Source organism: Mustelus asterias, chromosome 1, assembly GCF_964213995.1.
Source record: "Mustelus asterias chromosome 1, sMusAst1.hap1.1, whole genome shotgun sequence".
Classification (NCBI taxonomy): domain Eukaryota; kingdom Metazoa; phylum Chordata; class Chondrichthyes; order Carcharhiniformes; family Triakidae; genus Mustelus; species Mustelus asterias.
The window spans coordinates 105,576,390-105,596,426 of NC_135801.1; the positions used below are offsets into that span (position 1 = coordinate 105,576,390).

General features: G+C 41.0%; 1 protein-coding gene across 1 annotated transcript in view; it reads left to right on the top strand.

Annotated features, from left to right (window-relative positions):
• The window catches only part of lias (lipoic acid synthetase), a 39,910-nt gene extending 20,999 nt beyond the window's left edge, over positions 1-18,911 (top strand). The window contains exons 8-11 of the mRNA XM_078216208.1: positions 6,138-6,283; positions 7,206-7,276; positions 12,795-12,906; positions 17,521-18,911. Of these exons, the coding sequence (XP_078072334.1) occupies positions 6,138-6,283; positions 7,206-7,276; positions 12,795-12,906; positions 17,521-17,582 (391 nt within the window). The 3' untranslated portion in view covers positions 17,583-18,911. The remainder of the gene's footprint in view (positions 1-6,137; positions 6,284-7,205; positions 7,277-12,794; positions 12,907-17,520) is intronic.
• Positions 18,912-20,037: the final 1,126 nt, after the last annotated feature.

Sequence of the window (20,037 nt, forward strand, 5' to 3'; positions counted from 1 at the left end):
GATAAGTCCCATCCGGCCCAGGGGACTTATCTATTTTCACACTTTCCAGAATTGCTAACACCTCCTCCTTATTAACCTCAATCCCGTCTAGTCCAATAGCCTGTATCTCCGTATTCTCCTTGACAACATTGTCTTTTTCCTGCGTGAATACTGACGAAAAATATTCATTTAGCGCCTCTCCTATCTCTTCAGGCTCCACACACAACTTTCCACTACTGTCCTTGACTGGCCCATATCTTACCCTAGTCATTCTTTTATTCCTGACATACCTATAGAAAGCTTTAGGGTTTTCCTTGATTCTACCTGCCAAAGACTTCTCATGTCCCCTCCTGGCTCTTCTTAACTCTCTCTTTAGGTCCTTCCTGGCTAACTTGTAACTCTCAAGCGCCCTAACTGAGCCTTTACATAAGTCTCCTTCTTTGTCTTCACAAGAGATTCAATGTCTTTTGTAAACCACGGTTCCCTCGCTCGACCACTTCCTCCCTGCCTGACAGGTACATACTTATGAAGGACACACAGTAGCTGTTCCTTGAACAAGCTCCACATTTCAATTGTGCCTATCCCCTGCAGTTTCCTTCCCCAACCTATGCATCCTAAATCTCGCCTAATCGCATCATAATTTCCTTTCCCCCAGCTATAACTCTTGCCCTTCAGTATATACCTATCCCTTTCCATTGCTAAGGTAAACGTAATCGAATTGTGGTCACTATCACCAAAGTGCTCACCTACCTCCAAATCTAACACCTGGTCTGGTTCGTTGCCCAGTACCAAATCCAATGTGGCCTCGCCTCTTGTTGGCCTATCTACATACTGTGTCAGGAAACCCTCCTGCACACATTGGACAAAAACTGACCCCTCTAAAGTACTTGAACTATAGTTTTTCCAGTCAATATTTGCAAAGTTAAAGTCCCCCATAACCAACTACCCTGTTACTTTCGCTCCTATCCAGAATCATCTTTGCAATCCTTTCCTCTACATCTCTGGAACTTTTCAGAGGCCTATAAAAAAACTCCCAACAGGGTGACCTCTCCTTTCCTGTTTCTAACCTCAGCCCATACTACCTCAGTAGACAAGTCCTCATCAAACGTCCTTTCTGCCACTGTAATACTGTCCTTGACTAACAATGCCACACCTCCACCTCTTTTACCACCTTCCCTGCTCTTACTGAAACATCTAAACCTCGGAACCTGCAACAACCATTCCTGTCCCTGCTCTATCCATGTCTCCGAGATGGCCACAACATCGAAGTCCCAGGTACCAACCCATGCTGCAAGTTCACCCACCTTATTCCGGATGCTCCTGGCGTTGAAGTATGCACACTTCAAACCACCTTCCTGCCTGCCGGTACACTCCCGTGAGTATATCCTATCCTTTTTCAAGTAAAGAGACCAAAACTGTACACAGTACTCCAGGTGTGGCCTCACCAGCACCCTATACAGCTGCAACATAACCTCGCTGTTTTTAAACTCCATCCCTCCAGCAATGAAGAACAAAATTCCATTTGCCGCCTTAATTATATCCTGGACTCGTTTCGATCGCCTCAGGGGGTCGGAGAGGAATTTCCCAGATTTTGTTTTCCCCATATTGGCCCTGGGGTTTTCACTCTGGGTTTTCGCCTCTCCCTGGAGATCACATGGTCTGGAATGGGGGGGTAGGGGTGAGTTAATAGGTTGTGATGAACAAAGCATCATAGCTGTGAGGGACAGCTCGGGGATAGGATATTAGTATGTAGATAGGCTGGAAAATTGGGCGGGGATCCTGGATTCAGGATTCAATCCTGGACCGGGGAGCGGCGCGGGCTTGGAAGGCCGAAGGGCCTGTTCCTGTGCTGTATTGTTCTTTGTTCTTAATTACCTGCTGCACTTGCAAACCAACTCCTTGTGATTCTTGCACAAGGACACTTGGGTCCCTTTGCACAGCAGCATGTTGCAATTTTTTACCATTTTAAATAATAGTCCATTTTGCTGTTATTCCTACCAATATGGATGACCTCCCATTTACCAACATTATTCTCCATCTGCCAGACCCTTGGCCACTCACTTAGATTATCTATATCCATTTGTAGACTTTCAGCGTCCTCTGCACACTTTGCTCTGCCACTCATCTTAGTGTCACCTGCGAATTTTGACACACTACACTTGGTCCCCAACTCCAAATCATCTATGTAAATCGTAAACAATTGCGGTCCCAATACTGATCCCTGAGGCACACCACTAATCACCACTATACCACTGATGGACACCAGGCAAACATTCATTGCTCTTTTGTTTTTAGGTGAATTAAATTTTGAGTAGCATTTTTGTTTTATTCCTTAATTAACCTAAAGGCAAGCCCTTTCCTGCTCTGTTACCTTTCTCCAAATAAAGGGTTTTAATTTTAAAAAAATCCTAGAAAAATGGATCACAGTTGAAATAATTTTAATCATTACTGATGTTTGTGATCATAATGTGTATTGTGAGATTAATCCTATTGGTTCCTTCATACCATTTGAACTATTTTACTTCTATCATGGAATTAGAAGACATCAGAGGCACCTATATTTTGCTAGATGCTTCAAGTAATTGTATCTGATTCATTATTTTAATTATCTACACCAACAATTAATGTGAGTTAGAAAGTTTATCAGTACCTTCCATAACAGTCTAAGAGTGGCATTCAAAGCAGCATTCCTTCAGCAAAAAGTTGTGATCAAAGTTTGTTCTAAGCGTGGGGGGTGCGGGGGCGGGGGGAAGAACTGTGATACTGAACTGATCACAGGAAGTCACAGGAAGATGGAATATTATGTGCAGTTTTGAATCCCATTATGGAAGGGATATTAAAACCATAGATGAATCTACTATGAACACAGTAATGGTAGGATTTGACAAATGGTATACCCCAAGGATCGGCACTGGGTGTTGGATTTTTATCATATACATTAAAAATTAGGATGAAGGAATGGAGAACTGTATGTGCTTGCAAATGACACAAAGTTAGAAGACACATTCAGTTAGGTAGCTGAACACAGGAAGTTTCAACAGGGCGTAGGTTTCCCACTCATTCAGTCTGTGGCAGATGAAGTTCATTATGGGATGGTATGAAGTCATTCACCTTGGACTCAAGAAAGACAAATCAGACAATAGAAGCTGTGAAAGATCAAAGTGGGATTTTGATGTCTCTGTATACAGATCAGGAAAAGCTCGAACAGGTACAGAAAGTAATTTTAAAAAAAGGCTAATTGAATGCTTTGATCAGAATGGAATTGGATTCTGAAGTGATACTTGAGTTGTGTAGAGTCTTGGTTAGAACTATCTGGAATTGTTCTGAGCACTGCATGTCTGAAAGGATATTGTGGCCTTCGGCTTCATGTGTTAAATTTTGGGGACAAGATGCATAAACGTATTTTTTTAATCCCTTGAGTTTAAGTGGATGAGGGGTATCTACTTGCGATTGTCACAATTTTACGGAGTAGATACAGAGAAACTGTTTCCTCTGGTGGAGGAATCCAGAACCAGGTATAATAAACTTAGAGTTCAGTCATTTAGCGACGAATCAAGAAACATTTTAGACAAATAAACTAGTGAAATTCTGGAACCTGTTCTCTAAAAGGTCGTGAAATGTTCAAGACTGAGAGCCTATGAACAACAGGGTGAAGGTGGGTAAATATAGTTGAGGTGCCTGGAAGCTATAATCTAATTGAATGGTGGAAACAGACTTGAGGGACTGAATTGCCTATTACTGTTCTTATTTTCTTATCATGACAGGAATGAAAAATCTCTTCTTAAGTTCTCTGCCTAAAGCAGGTCCAACCCACAGCACCATGAGCTCTGCTGTGGGTAGGGAAAGCTGCAGGTCCCATATACACCTCTGCTGGAACAGGGAAATCAAACCCGATTGGCACCAATCTGAACCACACCAGACGTCCAGCCAACTGAGCCTATCAGCTCCCCAAGGGGTGCGGGCTGCTGTGGCAACTTGCACTTTTATACACACACATTGTAGCGATGGATAGTTATGATAGAGACTGCAATTTCTTTCCATCGCGTGGCTGATCAGGATTCTCTCCCACTCTTGCTGCTTGCCATTGGCTTATGTTGGAAGGATTTACAATTTGACAGTCAGCCTGTTTGGTCATCAAGTCGTGGGATGGGACTATATCCCAGAGCTTCTGGCTCAGAGACAGGATGCTACTCACTGCACCACTAGACCTTCCACTGGAATATTAAAGATATGAAGAGAGATTTATGATATCGGGAATGTTCTGTGAGAGCAGAAAATGCTTTGTCAAGTTGTGGAGAGTTTTGATGTAGCAAATAAGGAAAGATGAAGTGCTCTGGTTAGTGAGTTGGTAAGAAGTTTAACAACACCAGGTTAAAGTCCAACAGGTTTATTTGGTAGCAAAAGCCACACAAGCTTTCGAGGCTCTGAGCCCCTTCTTCAGGTGAGTGGGAATTCTGTTCACAAACAGAACTTATAAGACACAGACTCAATTTACATGAATAATGGTTGGAATGCGAATACTTACAACTAATCCAGTCTTTAAGAAACAAAACAATGGGAGTGGAGAGAGCATCAAGACAGGCTAAAAAGATGTGTATTGTCTCCAGACAAGACAGCCAGTGAAACTCTGCAGGTCCACGCAACTGTGGGAGTTACAAATAGTGTGACATAAATTCTGATTCTAGGATCGCATGATAAAGACTCAGGAGGAAAAAAGCAGAAATATTTATGTGAAATAGTGTGACATAAACCCAATATCCCGGTTGAGGCCGTCCTTGTGTGTGCGGAACCTGGCTACCAGTTTCTGCTCCGCGACTCTGCGCTGTCGTGTGTCGCGAAGGCCGCCTTGGAGAACGCTTACCCGAATATCAGAGGCCGAATGCCCGTGACCGCTGAAGTGCTCCCCAACAGGAAGAGAACAGTCTTGCCTGGTGATTGTCGAGCGGTGTTCATTCATCCGTTGTCGCAGCGTCTGCATAGTTTCCCCAATGTACCATGCCTCGGGACATCCTTTCTTGCAGCGTATCAGGTAGACAACGTTGGCCGAGTTGCAAGAGTATGTACCGTGTACCTGGTGGATGGTGTTCTCACGTGAGATGATGGCATCTGTGTCGATGATCCGGCACGTCTTGCAGAGGTTGCTGTGGCAGGGTTGTGTGGTGTCTTGGTCACTGTTCTCCTGAAGGCTGGGTAGTTTGCTGCGGACAATGGTCTGTTTGAGGTTGTGCGGTTGTTTGAAGGCAAGAAGTGGGGGTGTGGGGATGGCCTTGGTGAGATGTTCGTCTTCATCAATGACATGTTGAAGGCTCCGGAGGAGATGCCGTAGCTTCTCCGCTCCGGGGAAGTACTGGACAACGAAGGGTACTCTGTCCACTGTGTCCCGTGTTTGTCTTCTGAGGAGGTCGGTGCGGTTTTTCGCTGTGGCGCGTTGGAACTGTTGATCAATGAGTCTAGCGCCATATCCTATTGGGTTTATGTCACACTATTTCACATAAATATTTCTGCTTTTTTCCTCCTGAGTCTTTATCATGCGATCCTAGAATCAGAATTTATGTCACACTATTTGTAACTCCCACAGTTGCGTGGACCTGCAGAGTTTCACTAGCTGTCTTGTCTGGAGACAATACACATCTTTTTAGCCTGTCTTGATGCTCTCTCCACTCCCATTGTTTTGTTTCTTAAAGACTGGATTAGTTGTAAGTATTCGCATTCCAACCATTATTCATGTAAATTGAGTCTGTGTCTTATAAGTTCTGTTTGTGAACAGAATTCCCACTCACCTGAAGAAGGGGCTCAGAGCCTCGAAAGCTTGTGTGGCTTTTGCTACCAAATAAACCTGTTGGACTTTAACCTGGTGTTGTTAAACTTCTTACTGTGTTTACCCCAGTCCAACGCCGGCATCTCCACATAGTGAGTTGGTAGCAAGAGATGATCCATTTAAAATTGTCACCAAGGGAGTGAAGAGAGAGATCAGGCAAAATTTCTTTCCACACAGGGTTATTGAAGTACTGAATGCTTGTTCAGGGAATGTGCAAGGCAGAGGCATTTGCTGCTTTAAAGGCAAATATAATAAATATTTGAAGCGGGGAAGATGTAAGGCTATCTTAGTTTCTCCTTATTTTTGACTTTGATTTTGACACTTTTGTTGATCGCTTTAGAACTGTTCGGGACCCTCGGGCAAAGTTTGACCAATCGTTGAGTGTATTAAAACATGCAAAGAAGGTGAAACCTAGTCTTCTTTCAAAAACATCGATAATGTTGGGACTAGGCGAGACTGACGAACAGGTGTATGCAACTCTGAAAGGTGAGAGAGAACAAACTAGACAATTTTCAAAGAAAAGTGTGATGCTTTTCTGATTTTGTTTTAATATTTTTCAATTACTTTGCCTACTATTTACTTTGCTGACATTTAAAATGCAAATATTCAGGAATACTATCGTTGATCAACAATATGAAAATTAACTGGTGCTCCATAACAGTAAATTGATTTTAAAACTGTAGAATGTAACTTTGAAGCACTTTTATTATGATTTGGATTTATACCTTAAGTTAGTAAGTAACAAGTTGAGCATTAAACTCTTCCACATGTATATGCCTGTGTATATGCAGGTACATCAGTAGGAAACTTTGAAGCAGTCTTCTATTTCTTTATTTAATATTTCCTTCAGTACGGACTTCGAGCTAGGATCTGAAGCTTCTAATGATCGAATATATATTTTAAAACAATTTTACCTTTCAGTTTTTTAACATTAGAAGAACAAACCCTGCTCTTTAATAATGTTTACCATGATGGTTATACAGGAATTCAGCCTGGTTGACACAATAAAGTAAGAAGTCTCACAACACCAGGTTAAAGTCCAACAGGTTTATTTGGTAGCACAAGCCACTAGCTTTCGGAGCACTGCTCCTTCATCAGGTAAGTGGGAGTTCTGTTCACAAACAGGGCGTATAAAGACACAAACTCAATTTACAAAATAATGGTTGGAATGCAAGTCTTTACAGGTAATCAAGTCTTAAAGGTACAGACTAAAGTCTTAAAGGTACTGACACAATAAACACTGATTTGTGCTTTAAAAGTAAGTTGGTAAATTAAACAAGAAATTAAGACAAAGTTAATAACCGTTTGCAACTATGAAGAAGGATTTCACTATAATAGCAACTAGAAGTACAAAATATTGATCTGTGCTAAAGAATTAAAAGATCATTTTCTTCATAATATCTCACAGAACTACGAGAGGCTGGTGTAGATTGTGTAACGTTGGGACAGTACATGCAACCGACAAAGCGACATCTAAAGGTAAGAAGGTCAGGGGCTATATTTGTCTGGCATGCATATTGCAGACACTAGCATGAGATTTATAAATTGTTTTTGGCGTTCATTGTTACGTTCCAGAAAAACCAGTGAGGGAACGATATTACTGGAACCAATCTTTACTCAAGTGAAACCCCAGTTAATGCCCTCCACCTGCATATAATTGAACACAACATTTTACATAATTAACACATGATCAACTTTGCAGAATCACAGAATTGTTTAAACGCAGGAGGAGGTCATTCAACACATTGTGCCTGCACTGGTTCTCTAAATGAGCAATTCCCTTGCCATTTGACAATCATATGTCCAGATTTCCAATCTCTTGCATTTGGTTTAGATCCTCCATGATTTCAATCCGCTTTTAAATTTGGAATCACTTGCAAACTTAGGTAAGAGTATTCCAACTCAAAATCTTCTCTAAGCACTGTAAACAGTGCAAGTCCAACACCTCATCAAGAAGCAGCCAAATCACCGCAGCGTCTCCAGGATTCCAGCAAGAACTTTGGAGACTATAAGAACCGGATCATAGCATCACTCAGAGCGATTCAGAACAAAGACAGACTGAAGCACGTTGCAACCAGGATGAGATCGAATTCAAAATCAAAGGCAAAGATTTCGTTTCACGCTCAGTGCCATGAAAAGCCACTCAAAGTGTCTGGGACCTGTTTGCCCAAAGAATCCGATGGCTCTGAAGAGAAAAGCCCTCCCAAACCGACAGAGGTGTGGATTTGTGACTCGTGTTCTATTATAAACCAACAACAAGTGCTGAGGTGTAGGGGCTGTGAAACGCTGAGACCTGGAATTATAACACCATGCTACAGAAGGATCCTTTCAAACAATGTTCACTGTTACCAAGCATTTCCTGATCTATAATTACATGTCGATATACACTATGATGACGTTGATGGATGTACCTTTATAATTTAATGTTGCTAATTTGATAGCCTTAAATTTTATAGATATATGTCTGTTGTTTGTATAGAAAATATATTTTTGAAATCAGCCAGCAAGACTCATGATACCACCTGACTGAAGCTATTAGTCCTCAAGTTAGCAAGTCACAGTAAACATTAGGAAGCATCACAGATGAATTTGAAAGTAGGTTAAACCATGAGAACTGCATCAAGAGGGCAAAGGATCAATAGTGATAGGTCAAAAGTGGCTCATTGCTGGGACTTGCACTGTTTACAGTGCTTAGAGAAGATTTTGAGTTGGAATACTCTTACCTAAGTTTGCAAGTGATTCCAAATTTAAAAGCGGATTGAAATCATGGAGGATCTAAACCAAATGCAAGAGATTGGAAATCTGGACATATGATTGTCAAATGGCATTTACTGTTTATATTTATTAAGTTCTGAAACTAGTGAAATAAGCAGTGGGAATATAAACAAAATAGTCTATAGGAGAGGGACGGATTTGGGTGTACTGACGGTGAGCTGACTGAAACCAGTGAGACAGTGTGTAAGGAGGGCTAACGGCAGCCTGGGAAGCATAGTTAGGGGCAAGCACAGTGAGAAGTCTGACAACACCAGGGGTTGGAGTCCAGCAGGTTTGTTTGGCGGCGCGGGCTTTCGGGGCGCTGCCCCTTCGTCGGGTGGGTGGGAGTTGTGTTCACCAGCATGGCATCTGTGGACACAAGCACAGTTTGCAGGGTGATGGTTGGAGTGTGAGTCTTTGCGGGTAGTCGGGTCTTGGGGGTACAGACAATGTGGATGGAGGGAGGGTTAAGCACAGGTTAAAGAGATGTGTATTGTCTCCAGCCAGGACAGTTAGTGAAATTTTGCAAGCCCAGGCAAGTCGTGGGGGTTACAGATAGTGTGACATGAATCCAAGATCCCGGTTGAGGCTGTCCTCATGTGTGCGGAACTTGGCTATCAGTTTCTGTTCAGTGATTCTGCGTTGTTGTGTGTCATGAAGGCCACCTTGGAGAACACTTACCAGAAGATCAGAAGCTGAATGCCCGTGACTGCTGAAGTGTTCCCCAACTGAAAGGGAACACTCCTGCCTGGTGATTGTCGAGCGGTGTTCATTCATCCGTTGTCGTAGCATCTGCATGGTCTCTCCAATGTACCATGCCTCGGGACATCCTTTCCTGCAACGTATCAGGTAGACAACAGTGGCTGAGTTGCTGTGGCAGGGTTGTGTGGTGTTCATTCATCCGCTGTCGTAGCGTCTGCATGGTGGGGTCCTCTTTGACCTGTGCTTGGCGCCCTCTCCACTCACGTTGTCTGTACCTTTGAGACTTGATTATCTGTGGGGACTCGCATTCTAACCGTTGTCTTGTGGGTTGAGTTTGTGTCTGTATATGCCCTGTTTGTGGGCGCAGCTCCCACGCGCCTGGTGGGGGGGCGGTGCTCCGGGGGCTTGTGCTGCCAAGTGAACCTGTTGGACTTTAACCTGGTGTTGTGGGACTTCTGACTGTGCTCACCCCAGCCCAACGCCGGCATCTCCACATCATAGTTAGGGGTAAAGCAGGGGGTAATAATCAGGTATGCATGTACTTGGGCCTGACCTGGAGTACTATGTACAGTTTTAGTCACTGTACCGCAACAAAGGTATCCAGGTATTGGAGAGTCAGCAAAGAAAAGGGAAATCAAACTAATGCCTGACTTCAAGCATATGAGCTTTGAGAGGTAGTTAAAAAGTCTGTGATTGTTTTCTCTGAAGGATCGGAACCCATGCAGACCTATTCAAGGACATGTATAAATTAAACTCTAGTAATAGTTGAGGTTTCCACGTGTGAGTATGGGCTCAAACATGAGAGAGAAGCTCCATGGAAGTTTTAGATTTGACTGCTTGAGGGCAAATTGAAACTTAAGAATGATTTGATTGTATTTCTTGTGCTGATCAATAAAAATAGATGGGCACTTTGTTTGGATAATATTTAGTATTTAAGTGTTGTTCTGAAATCAGGGGCACCAAACACACAGGAATGGTTGTTGGAAGTTCCGGGGAATAGATGTTTCAGTAAGAGTAGGGAAGGTGGTAAAAGAGGTGGAGGAGTAGCATTGTTAATCAAGGATAGTTTAACGGCTGCAGAAAGGCAGTTCGAGGGGGATCTGCCGACTGAGGTAATATGGGCTGAAGTTAGAAATAGGAAAGGAGCGGTCACGTTGTTGGGAGTTTTCTATAGGCCCCCAAATAGTAATAGAGATGTGGAGGAGGAAATTGCAAAGCAGATTATGGATAGGTGTGGAGGTCACAGGGTAGTTGTCATGGGTGACTTTAACGCATAAGATGCAAGACTGGGCCGAGAAGTGGCAGATGGACTTCAACGCAGATAAGTGTGTGGTGGTTCATTTTGGCAGGTCGAATAGGATGAAAGAATATAATATTAAGGGTAAGATGCTTGGCAGTGTGCAAGATCAGAAGGATTTTGGAGTCCGGGTTCATAGGACGCTCAAAGCAGCGCGTCGCAGGTAGAGGCTGTGGTTAAGAAGGCGTATGGAATACTGGCCTTCATCAATAGAGGAATTGAGTTTAGAAATCGGGAGATAATGCTGCAGCTGTATAGGAGCCTGGTCAGACCCCACCTGGAGTACTGTGCCCAGTTCTGGTCGCCTCATTACAGAAAGGATGTGGAAGCCATAGAAAGGGTGCAGAGGAGATTTACAAGGATGTTGCCTGGATTAGGTGGCATGCCTTATGAGGATAGGTTGAGAGAGCTAGGTCTTTTCTCCTTGGAGAAGCGAAGGATGAGAGGTGACCTGATAGAGGTGTATAAGATGTTGAGAGGCATCGAGTGGATTCTCAGAGGCTTTTACCCAGGGCTGAAATGGTTGCCACAAGAGGTCACAGGTTTAGGGTGCTGGGGAGTAGGTACAGAGGAGATGTTAGGGGTAAGTTTTGCACTCAGAGGGTGGTTGGTGCGTGGAATCGGCTGCCGGTAGTGGTGATGGAGTCAGATTCGATAGGGTCTTTTAAGAGACTTTTGGATAGGTTCATGGAAGTTAGTAAGGTAGAGGGTTATAGGTAAGCCTCGTAGGTAGGGACATGTTCGGTGCAACTTGTGGGCCGAAGGGCCTGTTTGTGCTGTAGCTTTTCTATGTTCTATTTTCCTCCCATCTCACTGTAACCCTGCACATTCTTCCTTTTCAAATAAGTCTACAGGGAGCATCATTACTGTAAGATTATCTCCATGGGCTCGATCAAGCACTCTTATTGTTACCCTGGAACACAACTTTTTCTTAAGTTTTATTTTGTGAGTTCTTATGCTGACCAGTTCTGTGGAATAGTTAATGTTTTTCACTGTTAGCATCAGTAATTTCCAGGTTAGTTGGTTAGATGTAAAGAAAAACTGCCTTGATTCAGTCACAACATTATGCTTAAATTCCAACTTTAGAAGCATGCATGTTTCCCCCCAACCCTTTCATCTCACCTATCACTCATCCCTGAGATTACAGTTCAGTGACAAACAGTGGTTGAGACAGCCCATGTTAATTTTAAACAAGAAACCCTTACAGTCAGCAGATGGAAGATATTTCGTCTAACCGGACTATACTAGAATTAAAACCCAAATTCAAAAATGAAAAGACAACATTTTTAATTTGTATTTATAATTTTTGTGTTAGTTTACAACTGAAACAAACCAAGCAATATGTAGAAGTCTTTGCTGTCACTTTTCCATATTCTCAAACCTTTATTGATTCCCCTTTGCTTAATGAAATTGCTTGACCAATGCTTACCAATCTATTGTGTGGGCCAAAGATTTTGACAAAAAAACTTTAAAAAGGGCAACTCCTCTGCATAATAAGTGACACCTTTTAATGTTACAGTTTAAATGTTCCTTTAACCTTTGATTTATGTACATCTTTCTGTAACTATAAAACTAATCTTAAGTTTGTTCAGGAAGGAGAAACTACGGAGATGATATCTGTAGATTATAAACAAGAAATTCCAACATGATTGTCGTATTTTTTTCCTTTTGTTTAAATTGTGCCACATCACCTCTAAACGTTGATACTGTAGCAGAAAGCCAACGTTAGATTTCTGTTTTTAAGCAAAGCAACGTCCCCAGTGTGGTCTTCAAGTAAAATGAGTGAAGGTCCAACGATCATGTCGAACTGAGTAATTCTCTCCAAACGAAGTATGTATTTACGTGATGGAAAATATTTTGTGAGGAAAACAATTATATTTCTGCTAATCCAAAATCCTTGATTTGTTGCTTAAATGAGACAGATTTTTGGATACTATCACAGTTTTGAGATATTTCAAGTTTCCAGTATTGATTAGTCACCATCTAAGAATTGCAAAAGTCATGGCATCTGAGAATGTAGTTCCATGAATAAAGTTCTCAGGTGCTCAATAATAAAAATTACAACTTTTGAGCTACTTAAGGTTTCAACTAGTTCATCAAAAATCCTCTGCTTGCCATACTGCACCTCCCAAGAGACAAATCCAGTAATAAGCAAATTCATTAACGTTGAATGTCTTTAAACAAAACATTTGTTCATCTCTTAAGCATGGCTTTTTGTAATCATCATCCATTCCCTTCCCTTAGGTGGATGAGTACATAACTCCAGAGAAATTTAAATACTGGGAAAATGTGGGGAATGAGTTTGGATTCCTGTACACAGCAAGTGGACCTCTGGTGCGGTCTTCATACAAAGCAGGTGAGGGACTAGCATTTTATTGTACACTTCTGTCACTGATAGCTCAAAATAAGGCAGACTTATTTAGAACACAAGTATAGTTAATATTAATGTTTTGTCTCTTTTGTAAATTATTGCACATCTTTAATAAATCCACTGCGGTCTTACGCATTTCATACTTAAGGAAATTAGCATTGTTGAAACACATGAATTTTATTGAAAGGTATGACAGGACTAGACAGACTGGATGCAGGAATGATATTTCTTCTGTCTGAGGGGTAGGGAGTCAAGAACAAGGAGTCAGAGTCACAGTCTCCGTATGTGGGGTGGGCTAATTTAGGACTGAGTTGAGGAGAAACTTCTCCACCTAAGGATGGTAAATGTATGGAATTCATACCACAGAAGGCGATGGAAGGCCAAGTCACTGAATATACTTAAGAAAGAAACCGATTTCTAGTCTCAAAAGCATCAAGGGGTATGGGAAGAGGGTGGGAATATGTTGAGATTGAGGATCAGCCATGATCATATTGAGTGGCAGAACAGGCTCAAAGGGTCCACTGACCTACTCCTTTTTCTTTATGTTTCTAGCAGTAAATTCAGGTATTGTTGTATTGAGTCACTGAATGTTTTGTTTGTATAATTCAGGTAAATGAGAGAGAAACTTCATTCCATTCCACTCTGAAAATAATTTGCAGCTGAAATGTTAGTAGTAGCTCTTAAAAGACTCAATGGGGGCAATTTTAACCCCCAAAAATGGTTGGGTTTGGGTTAGATGGGAGGATAAAGTATTAACACACCTCCATTGCTCCCCTGAGGTGGTGGGGAATGCGAGCAGCCAATCAGCTCCCAGAGGCAGTCACTGGGGTGTGAGGATTGCTGGAGGAAAATGTCTTTAGGTTTATCTGGTGGAACCAGCATACCTGCCTGGTTAAAGCCACACCACCTTCCCTCCAAAACCAATTAATGTCCATTAAAATAGTATTACATATGAAAACATGTCATCAATCTTTGTCCCTATTTGTACAGATTGTAAAACAGGACTGTCCAGGTGGTTCTGAATTTAGAAGACCATGAGTGCGATCTTTCTCAGACCTGAAATAAGCTTGGTATTTAGGTGCTGCCTTGAGTCCACAAATGTTGTGTATTCTTCTCCTCCTGCATCCCACTCCCCACAAAGCTTCACAAAATGCCAGATGAAGGACAGAATGATTACCTCTGTTTGTATAAGATTGCTCATTGTCTCAAATTAAGCTTTAGAACTGAATTCCTAAATTGCTATTAAAGTCCTGTTGATAGAATTTACCTTTGTAAAGACATGATTCATCTTCTGAACATGGGGAAACCATCACTACTTTTATTGTAATTTTGATACTTCTCGCCCAGACAATCCCTATTTCCTTTGACTCATTTTAGCAATTCTAAGCTGGTGGCAATGTAGCTCAGTGATGGAGCATATGCATGAGACCCTGTCGTTAAGCCTTGGTGTATCAAGTAATGTTTATAGTCAGGACGGCTGAGCAGTCTAAGGCACTTTGTTCTGGAGGCATGGGTTTGAATCCCACTTCTGAAATTTGGTATTTTCTACATACATTTTATAAGTTCTAGGTATTATTTGAACTTAAATTCTAATTGTGTTAATTTGAGATTTCAACCATACAAGCAACGGGGCACAGTTTGGTGTAGTCATGCAGGAAATTTTAATAAGTTACAGATTAATACTTATCAAAAAAGGGCAGGACTTGAGCAGACTACAGCTCTTGATTTCCAGTTCAGTCTTGGGCGCAGGTTGACACTCAGTCTCTGTTCTCTTCCTGCAACGTCTGCTTCCCTGCGAACTTCAGTTTCAAACTTGTTGCGTGACTTGGTCAGTGAAAACTGCTGCTTATTAACTCTTTCCAACTCAAAGTGTGATCAATGACATTGCATTCTGATTGGCCTAAATGAGATGAGGTTATTTCCCAATTGGCTTAAGGAGCATGCGATCAATCTGTAATTATTTTGAGGGTGATGATCGCTTTTTGATTTCATTTCCTGTTGCTCCCTGACCGGCTCTCTAATGTGTCAATTACTTGTGGGACCATCCCTCTCAGAAATTTGTTTCTGTTCCTTCTTGCAAAGATAAAAAAATGGTTTATGATATCTTCCTTGCCCATTTATTTAGCACAGGGGAAATACGCAGACATACCTTCATAAATGATACCTTGAGCACATCATCTCAGACTTGCTTAATTGGTGCAAGATTCTCATTAAATCACACCCTTAACAATGACTGTTTTGTACAGGCCATTTTCTGGCTGATGTTTTTTAACTGTGGTTATGTGGAGCGAGTTACTTTACTTTTAAAACAAGGGATAGAGTGGTAAAGTTGCTCATAAACTTATTTGTTTTAAGGTTATGAAGTGGGTAGTACTTAGAAGTTATATAGGGTATATATATATAGAATATGTGAGAATGTTTTCAGTGTCTGCTTTATTTGAGATAAGACAGCATTTGGTGCCTGAGAACATGGATTAATTGGTCCAGATGTCTAAATGATCTGGAAATATCAGTATGACCTGTAAATCTTCATTAAAACATTAAAACAGTGTGTTTTTGTTAGGAGAACTGCTTTGCCGTAGGGTGTTTTTGTTGTATTTGTCAGTGCTTAATATAAGTAAAAAATACAGAATAGTTTTACAAAACTTACAAAGCTATAGAAGTTACACTAAAGTCTATATAAAATACAAATAAAAGCAGTGCTTGAAAGTGATTGGTGTGCGAAATATAACAACACATCCAACATGGCACGGCACAGTGGTAGAGTGGTTAGCACTGTTGCCTCACAGCGCCAAGGAACTAGATTCAATTCCAGCCTTGGGTGACTGTATGGAGTTTGCACATGTGTAAGATGCTCTTTTGGAGCATACTCAATGGGTCGAATGGCCTCCTTCTGCACTGGAGGGATGCTGTGATTCTATGAACATATTCCTGAGTAATGAAAATTAAAAGAACAAAAGCTAATTACAGAATGTAATTCTAAACTTACAAAATCAAAGATGATTCATAGAATCATAGAATCTACAGTGCAGAAGGAGGCCATTTGGCCCATCGAGCTTGCATCAACAATAACCCCACTCAGGTACTGTCCTATCCCCATAAACCCACATATTTATTTATACCCCTGATCCCCCTGGCATTAAGGGGCAATTTATCATGGCCAATCCACCTAACCTGCACATCTTTGGACTGTGGGAGGAAACTGAAGCACTCGGAGGAAACCCATGTGTAGACGGGAAGAATGTGCAAACTCCACACAGACAGTGGAATTGAACCCGGTTCTCTGACGCTGTGAGGCAATAATGCTAACCACTGTGCTACCCATATTGCATAGTGATAGAAAGTGACAATCTCTTTTAAACATCACAAGTTAAGCTGCACTAACTTAATGCACAAGGCTGAATGTTTTAACACGTTTTCTTCGCACTATAGGTCTTTGAATTTAGAGGAAGGAGTTGATAATTTTAATTGTGAGGGAGCTAAATGATTTCACACCAGTAACTGTTCAACCGTGGCGATTTGCACCACTGGCTAAGGAGCCATATACTTTTTGTCCTTTGTCAAGTGCGACTGTGACACTAAGACCAAGTCATGTGATGAGCTGATGCCCCAGAAGTCAGCACAAAATCATATTGGGTTGACTAATGCTCATAACTAAACCACAAACTACTTGTAAATAATTATCAAAATTAAACTTTTTGACAATTTGGGCTGAAAAGCCTCCTCTCTGCCATTATGACTCTATAATAGTAAAAGTTCTCATGCACTTCCTCTATCCCACATTCCAAAATAGTATTCAAGTTATAAAATGGAAACTGCATCAAAAAATCTTTCTGATTTAAAAATCATATTTCCAAACATTATCTGTAGAATTTTATTCAGTTTTCTACGTCATCATCTGCTTGGAAAGTGTAATGCAATGAAAATCACAGTAAGATAAAAGTACCCTTCTTGGAAACAACGGACATCTTCTATCCTACACCTTTCGTACTGTTTTGGTGAGATTTTGTGGCTTTTCCCAATGGCGGGGTCTTCTGGTCCCGCTGAGGTCAACACCCCCTCCCCACTATGGCAGTTTCCCCAGCGGAGGGGCTGGTGAGCCATGCAGATGGCCATTGACTTTGGCGGGACGGGAAGACTCTGCCTGTGGCAAATGGCTCATCGCCTCTGCTATGGGGAGTCGGAAAATCCCAACCTTTATTTTCAGTTTATTTAGCGCTAGATTTATTGTGTTCAGTAAAGATGGGAGGCAGCTAGGCTGATGTTAGTGTGTAACTATGATGTGTATGTGTAATTTCCAAAACAAATCTTTATTTGACCCCTAAATGAAGCTGTATTTATCCTGTATTTTGAGTGCAAAGTCACACTGCACCAAGAATGAGGGCTTACTTACAGCAATGATATTTGGCACTGAGCATGAGACACATCCTAACTGTAAAAGTGTTTTCAGCATTTCCTAGTGACATTGGCAGAGGCCTTGAGGACAACTCATCTCTGGCCATTCAACTGGTGGGGAGAGGATCAAGAGAAAAATAAAAGTACGCAGATTAAGTTAAGTAAACAGACTCCTAACAAATAACTTATTCTGTTTTTATTCAGGTGAATATTTCTTGAAGAAGCTACTTAAAGAAAGAACGCCCAAGACAAGTTATTGCACCTAATTTTATTTTGTTAATTTGTTTATGGGGTGCGAGAAAATTTGCATTTTTTTGGATATCCATAGTTCTGAGAAGGTGTTGATGGATGGTGTTGAACCAATGTAATCATTGTGGTGATGGTGTTAGGTAGGAAATGTAGACATCAGTTATCAACCACTTGCTGCTGTACAGTCTTTACGAAGGACTTTTTCAATTTAAATTTTGTCTGGAATTTGGAAGGTGCATTCCACAAATATTTAGTGGAATTACAATATATTGCATTTTTTGAGGAAATTGTACTTTGGAAACAAACCAGCTGATTTAGTGATTAAATACAGTGGCTGTTTGTACACTTGGGTCATCGTGCTGGAGTTTGTCTTGTTTAATCACTTGCTGAACATATCACTATTTTCTTGTGAAATAAATGGTTACAGTGCAGGTGGAGGCCTTTTGGCCTATTTGTTCTGGCTGTCTGTAAAAGCAAATCAGTTTGTCCCACTCTCCTGCCTTGAACATTTTTTCTCTTCAAGCACTTATGCAATTCTCTTTTGAAAGCCTTCATTGAATCTGCTTCCACCTTACTCTAAGGTAATCATAAACACACTCTGCATAAAATGTTTTTTCTTATGTTGTCTCTGGTTCTTTCGACAATGACCTTAAATTAGTGTCACCTGACTCTCAACCCTTGCACCAATGGGAACAGTTTCTCCCTATCTAGTTTGTCCAGACCCCATGTGATTTTGAACACCTCTATCAAATCTCCTCTCAGCCTTCCCTTCTCAAAGGAGCACAACCCCAGATCCATGTAACTGACGTTTCTCATACCCAGAGCCCGTTTTATAGGTCTTTTCTGCGCTCTCTCCAATGTATTTGTGTCCTTCCTACAGTGTGGTGCCCAGAATTGGACACGACACTTTGATTGAGCTGAAACTGTTTTTTAAAGGCTCACCATAACTCCTTTGCTTTTATACTCTATGCCTCCATTTATAAAGCCTAGGATTCTGTATGTCTTATGCTGCTTTCAATGATTTGTCCCTCTGCTCCTATACCCCTCTGTTAATCCCCTGTAAAATGGGTTAAAAGACTTGTGTACGCTTTACAAAGTCATCAGAAATGCGCTAATATGATCAATGTTGCACGTGTGAAACAGTCAAGTTATTTAATTTGATGAGAGATTAATGCTCGTAAATGAAAATTGAATGCATCTTTCAGCATCTGGTTTTAGATGGAATGGCCAGAATATTCACATGCCTACTGTGAAACGGGAGTGGTATTGTACTGTACTCTTATTCTTTATAAGAAAGACATGTAATGAACTAAAAATAATATTAATAAAACTAAGTACAACACAGCAGAGTAAATGTGCAAGTTAATCCTGCATCGCAATCCTCATTTCATTTTCACCAGCTATCGAATTTAGCCTTTGTGCTTCTTTTTACCCCCCCACCCCCAACCATGTGTGTGAAATAATTGTGGTCCCAAATCCACATCATATTGATAACAGTAAATACAGCTCTGTTTGCAGCCATTGGTGATACATTGAGATTTCAACCAATGGTTTGATTATACAAAATGAAGTTCCTGACATGGAGGGTTAACTAACAAGAATGCATATCGGGAATTTAGCCATGATTTTCTGTGCAAGGTTTTGATATATTCTCCAAATGCATGGTTACCAGGAGCACAATTCCATAAATTGTTTTCCTAGCCTGAGATCTTGCGTTCATAATAGATGGAAAATCATGGGAAATGTGTTTTTGGATTCCCAATATATGGTCCTGGTGGTGGAGGTCTCACTTTGGGATCATGATTTTGTAAAATTCGACTGTATGTAAATCATGGGGCATCTTCCACATATAAGCCCCATGTTAGTATTTAACAGCAAGGTGTCCAGACTTTTTCTCGGTTCTGATGAAAGGACATTGACCTGCAATGTTTTGTGTCCACAGATGCTGCCTGCCTGCTGTGTATTTTCTACTTTTATTTCAGATTTCCAAAATTCACAGTATTTTGCTTTTGTCTCAGTATAGAGATGGTTATGGGCAAACACCTCAACGCACCTGTACTTTGTTGTCTCATGAACTTATCAACCACGTTTAAATCAGGCAACACTATTGGAGCTCACAAAATAATTCTCAGTCCTCATTGTCTTATGTTGCTAAAAGGCTGCAGTACTCAAGATTGGTACTGGGAGGTATTATAAACTATCAATTTAATAAATTAATTAAAGTCTGAAATGCATTCTAATATCAATAATGATGATCATGAAATACTAGGTTTTTGTAAAAAAACCCATCTGATTCAGTAATGCTTTTAGGGAAGGCAATCTGTCATTTTTACCTGGTCTAGCCCATATTTGACTCCACACCCACAACAATGTCATTGATTTTTAAATGCTCTATTCAATGGTCTAGTTATATTCAAGAAGGTGGCTGACCACTACTTTCTCAAGGGCAATTAGTGGATGGTTGATAAATGC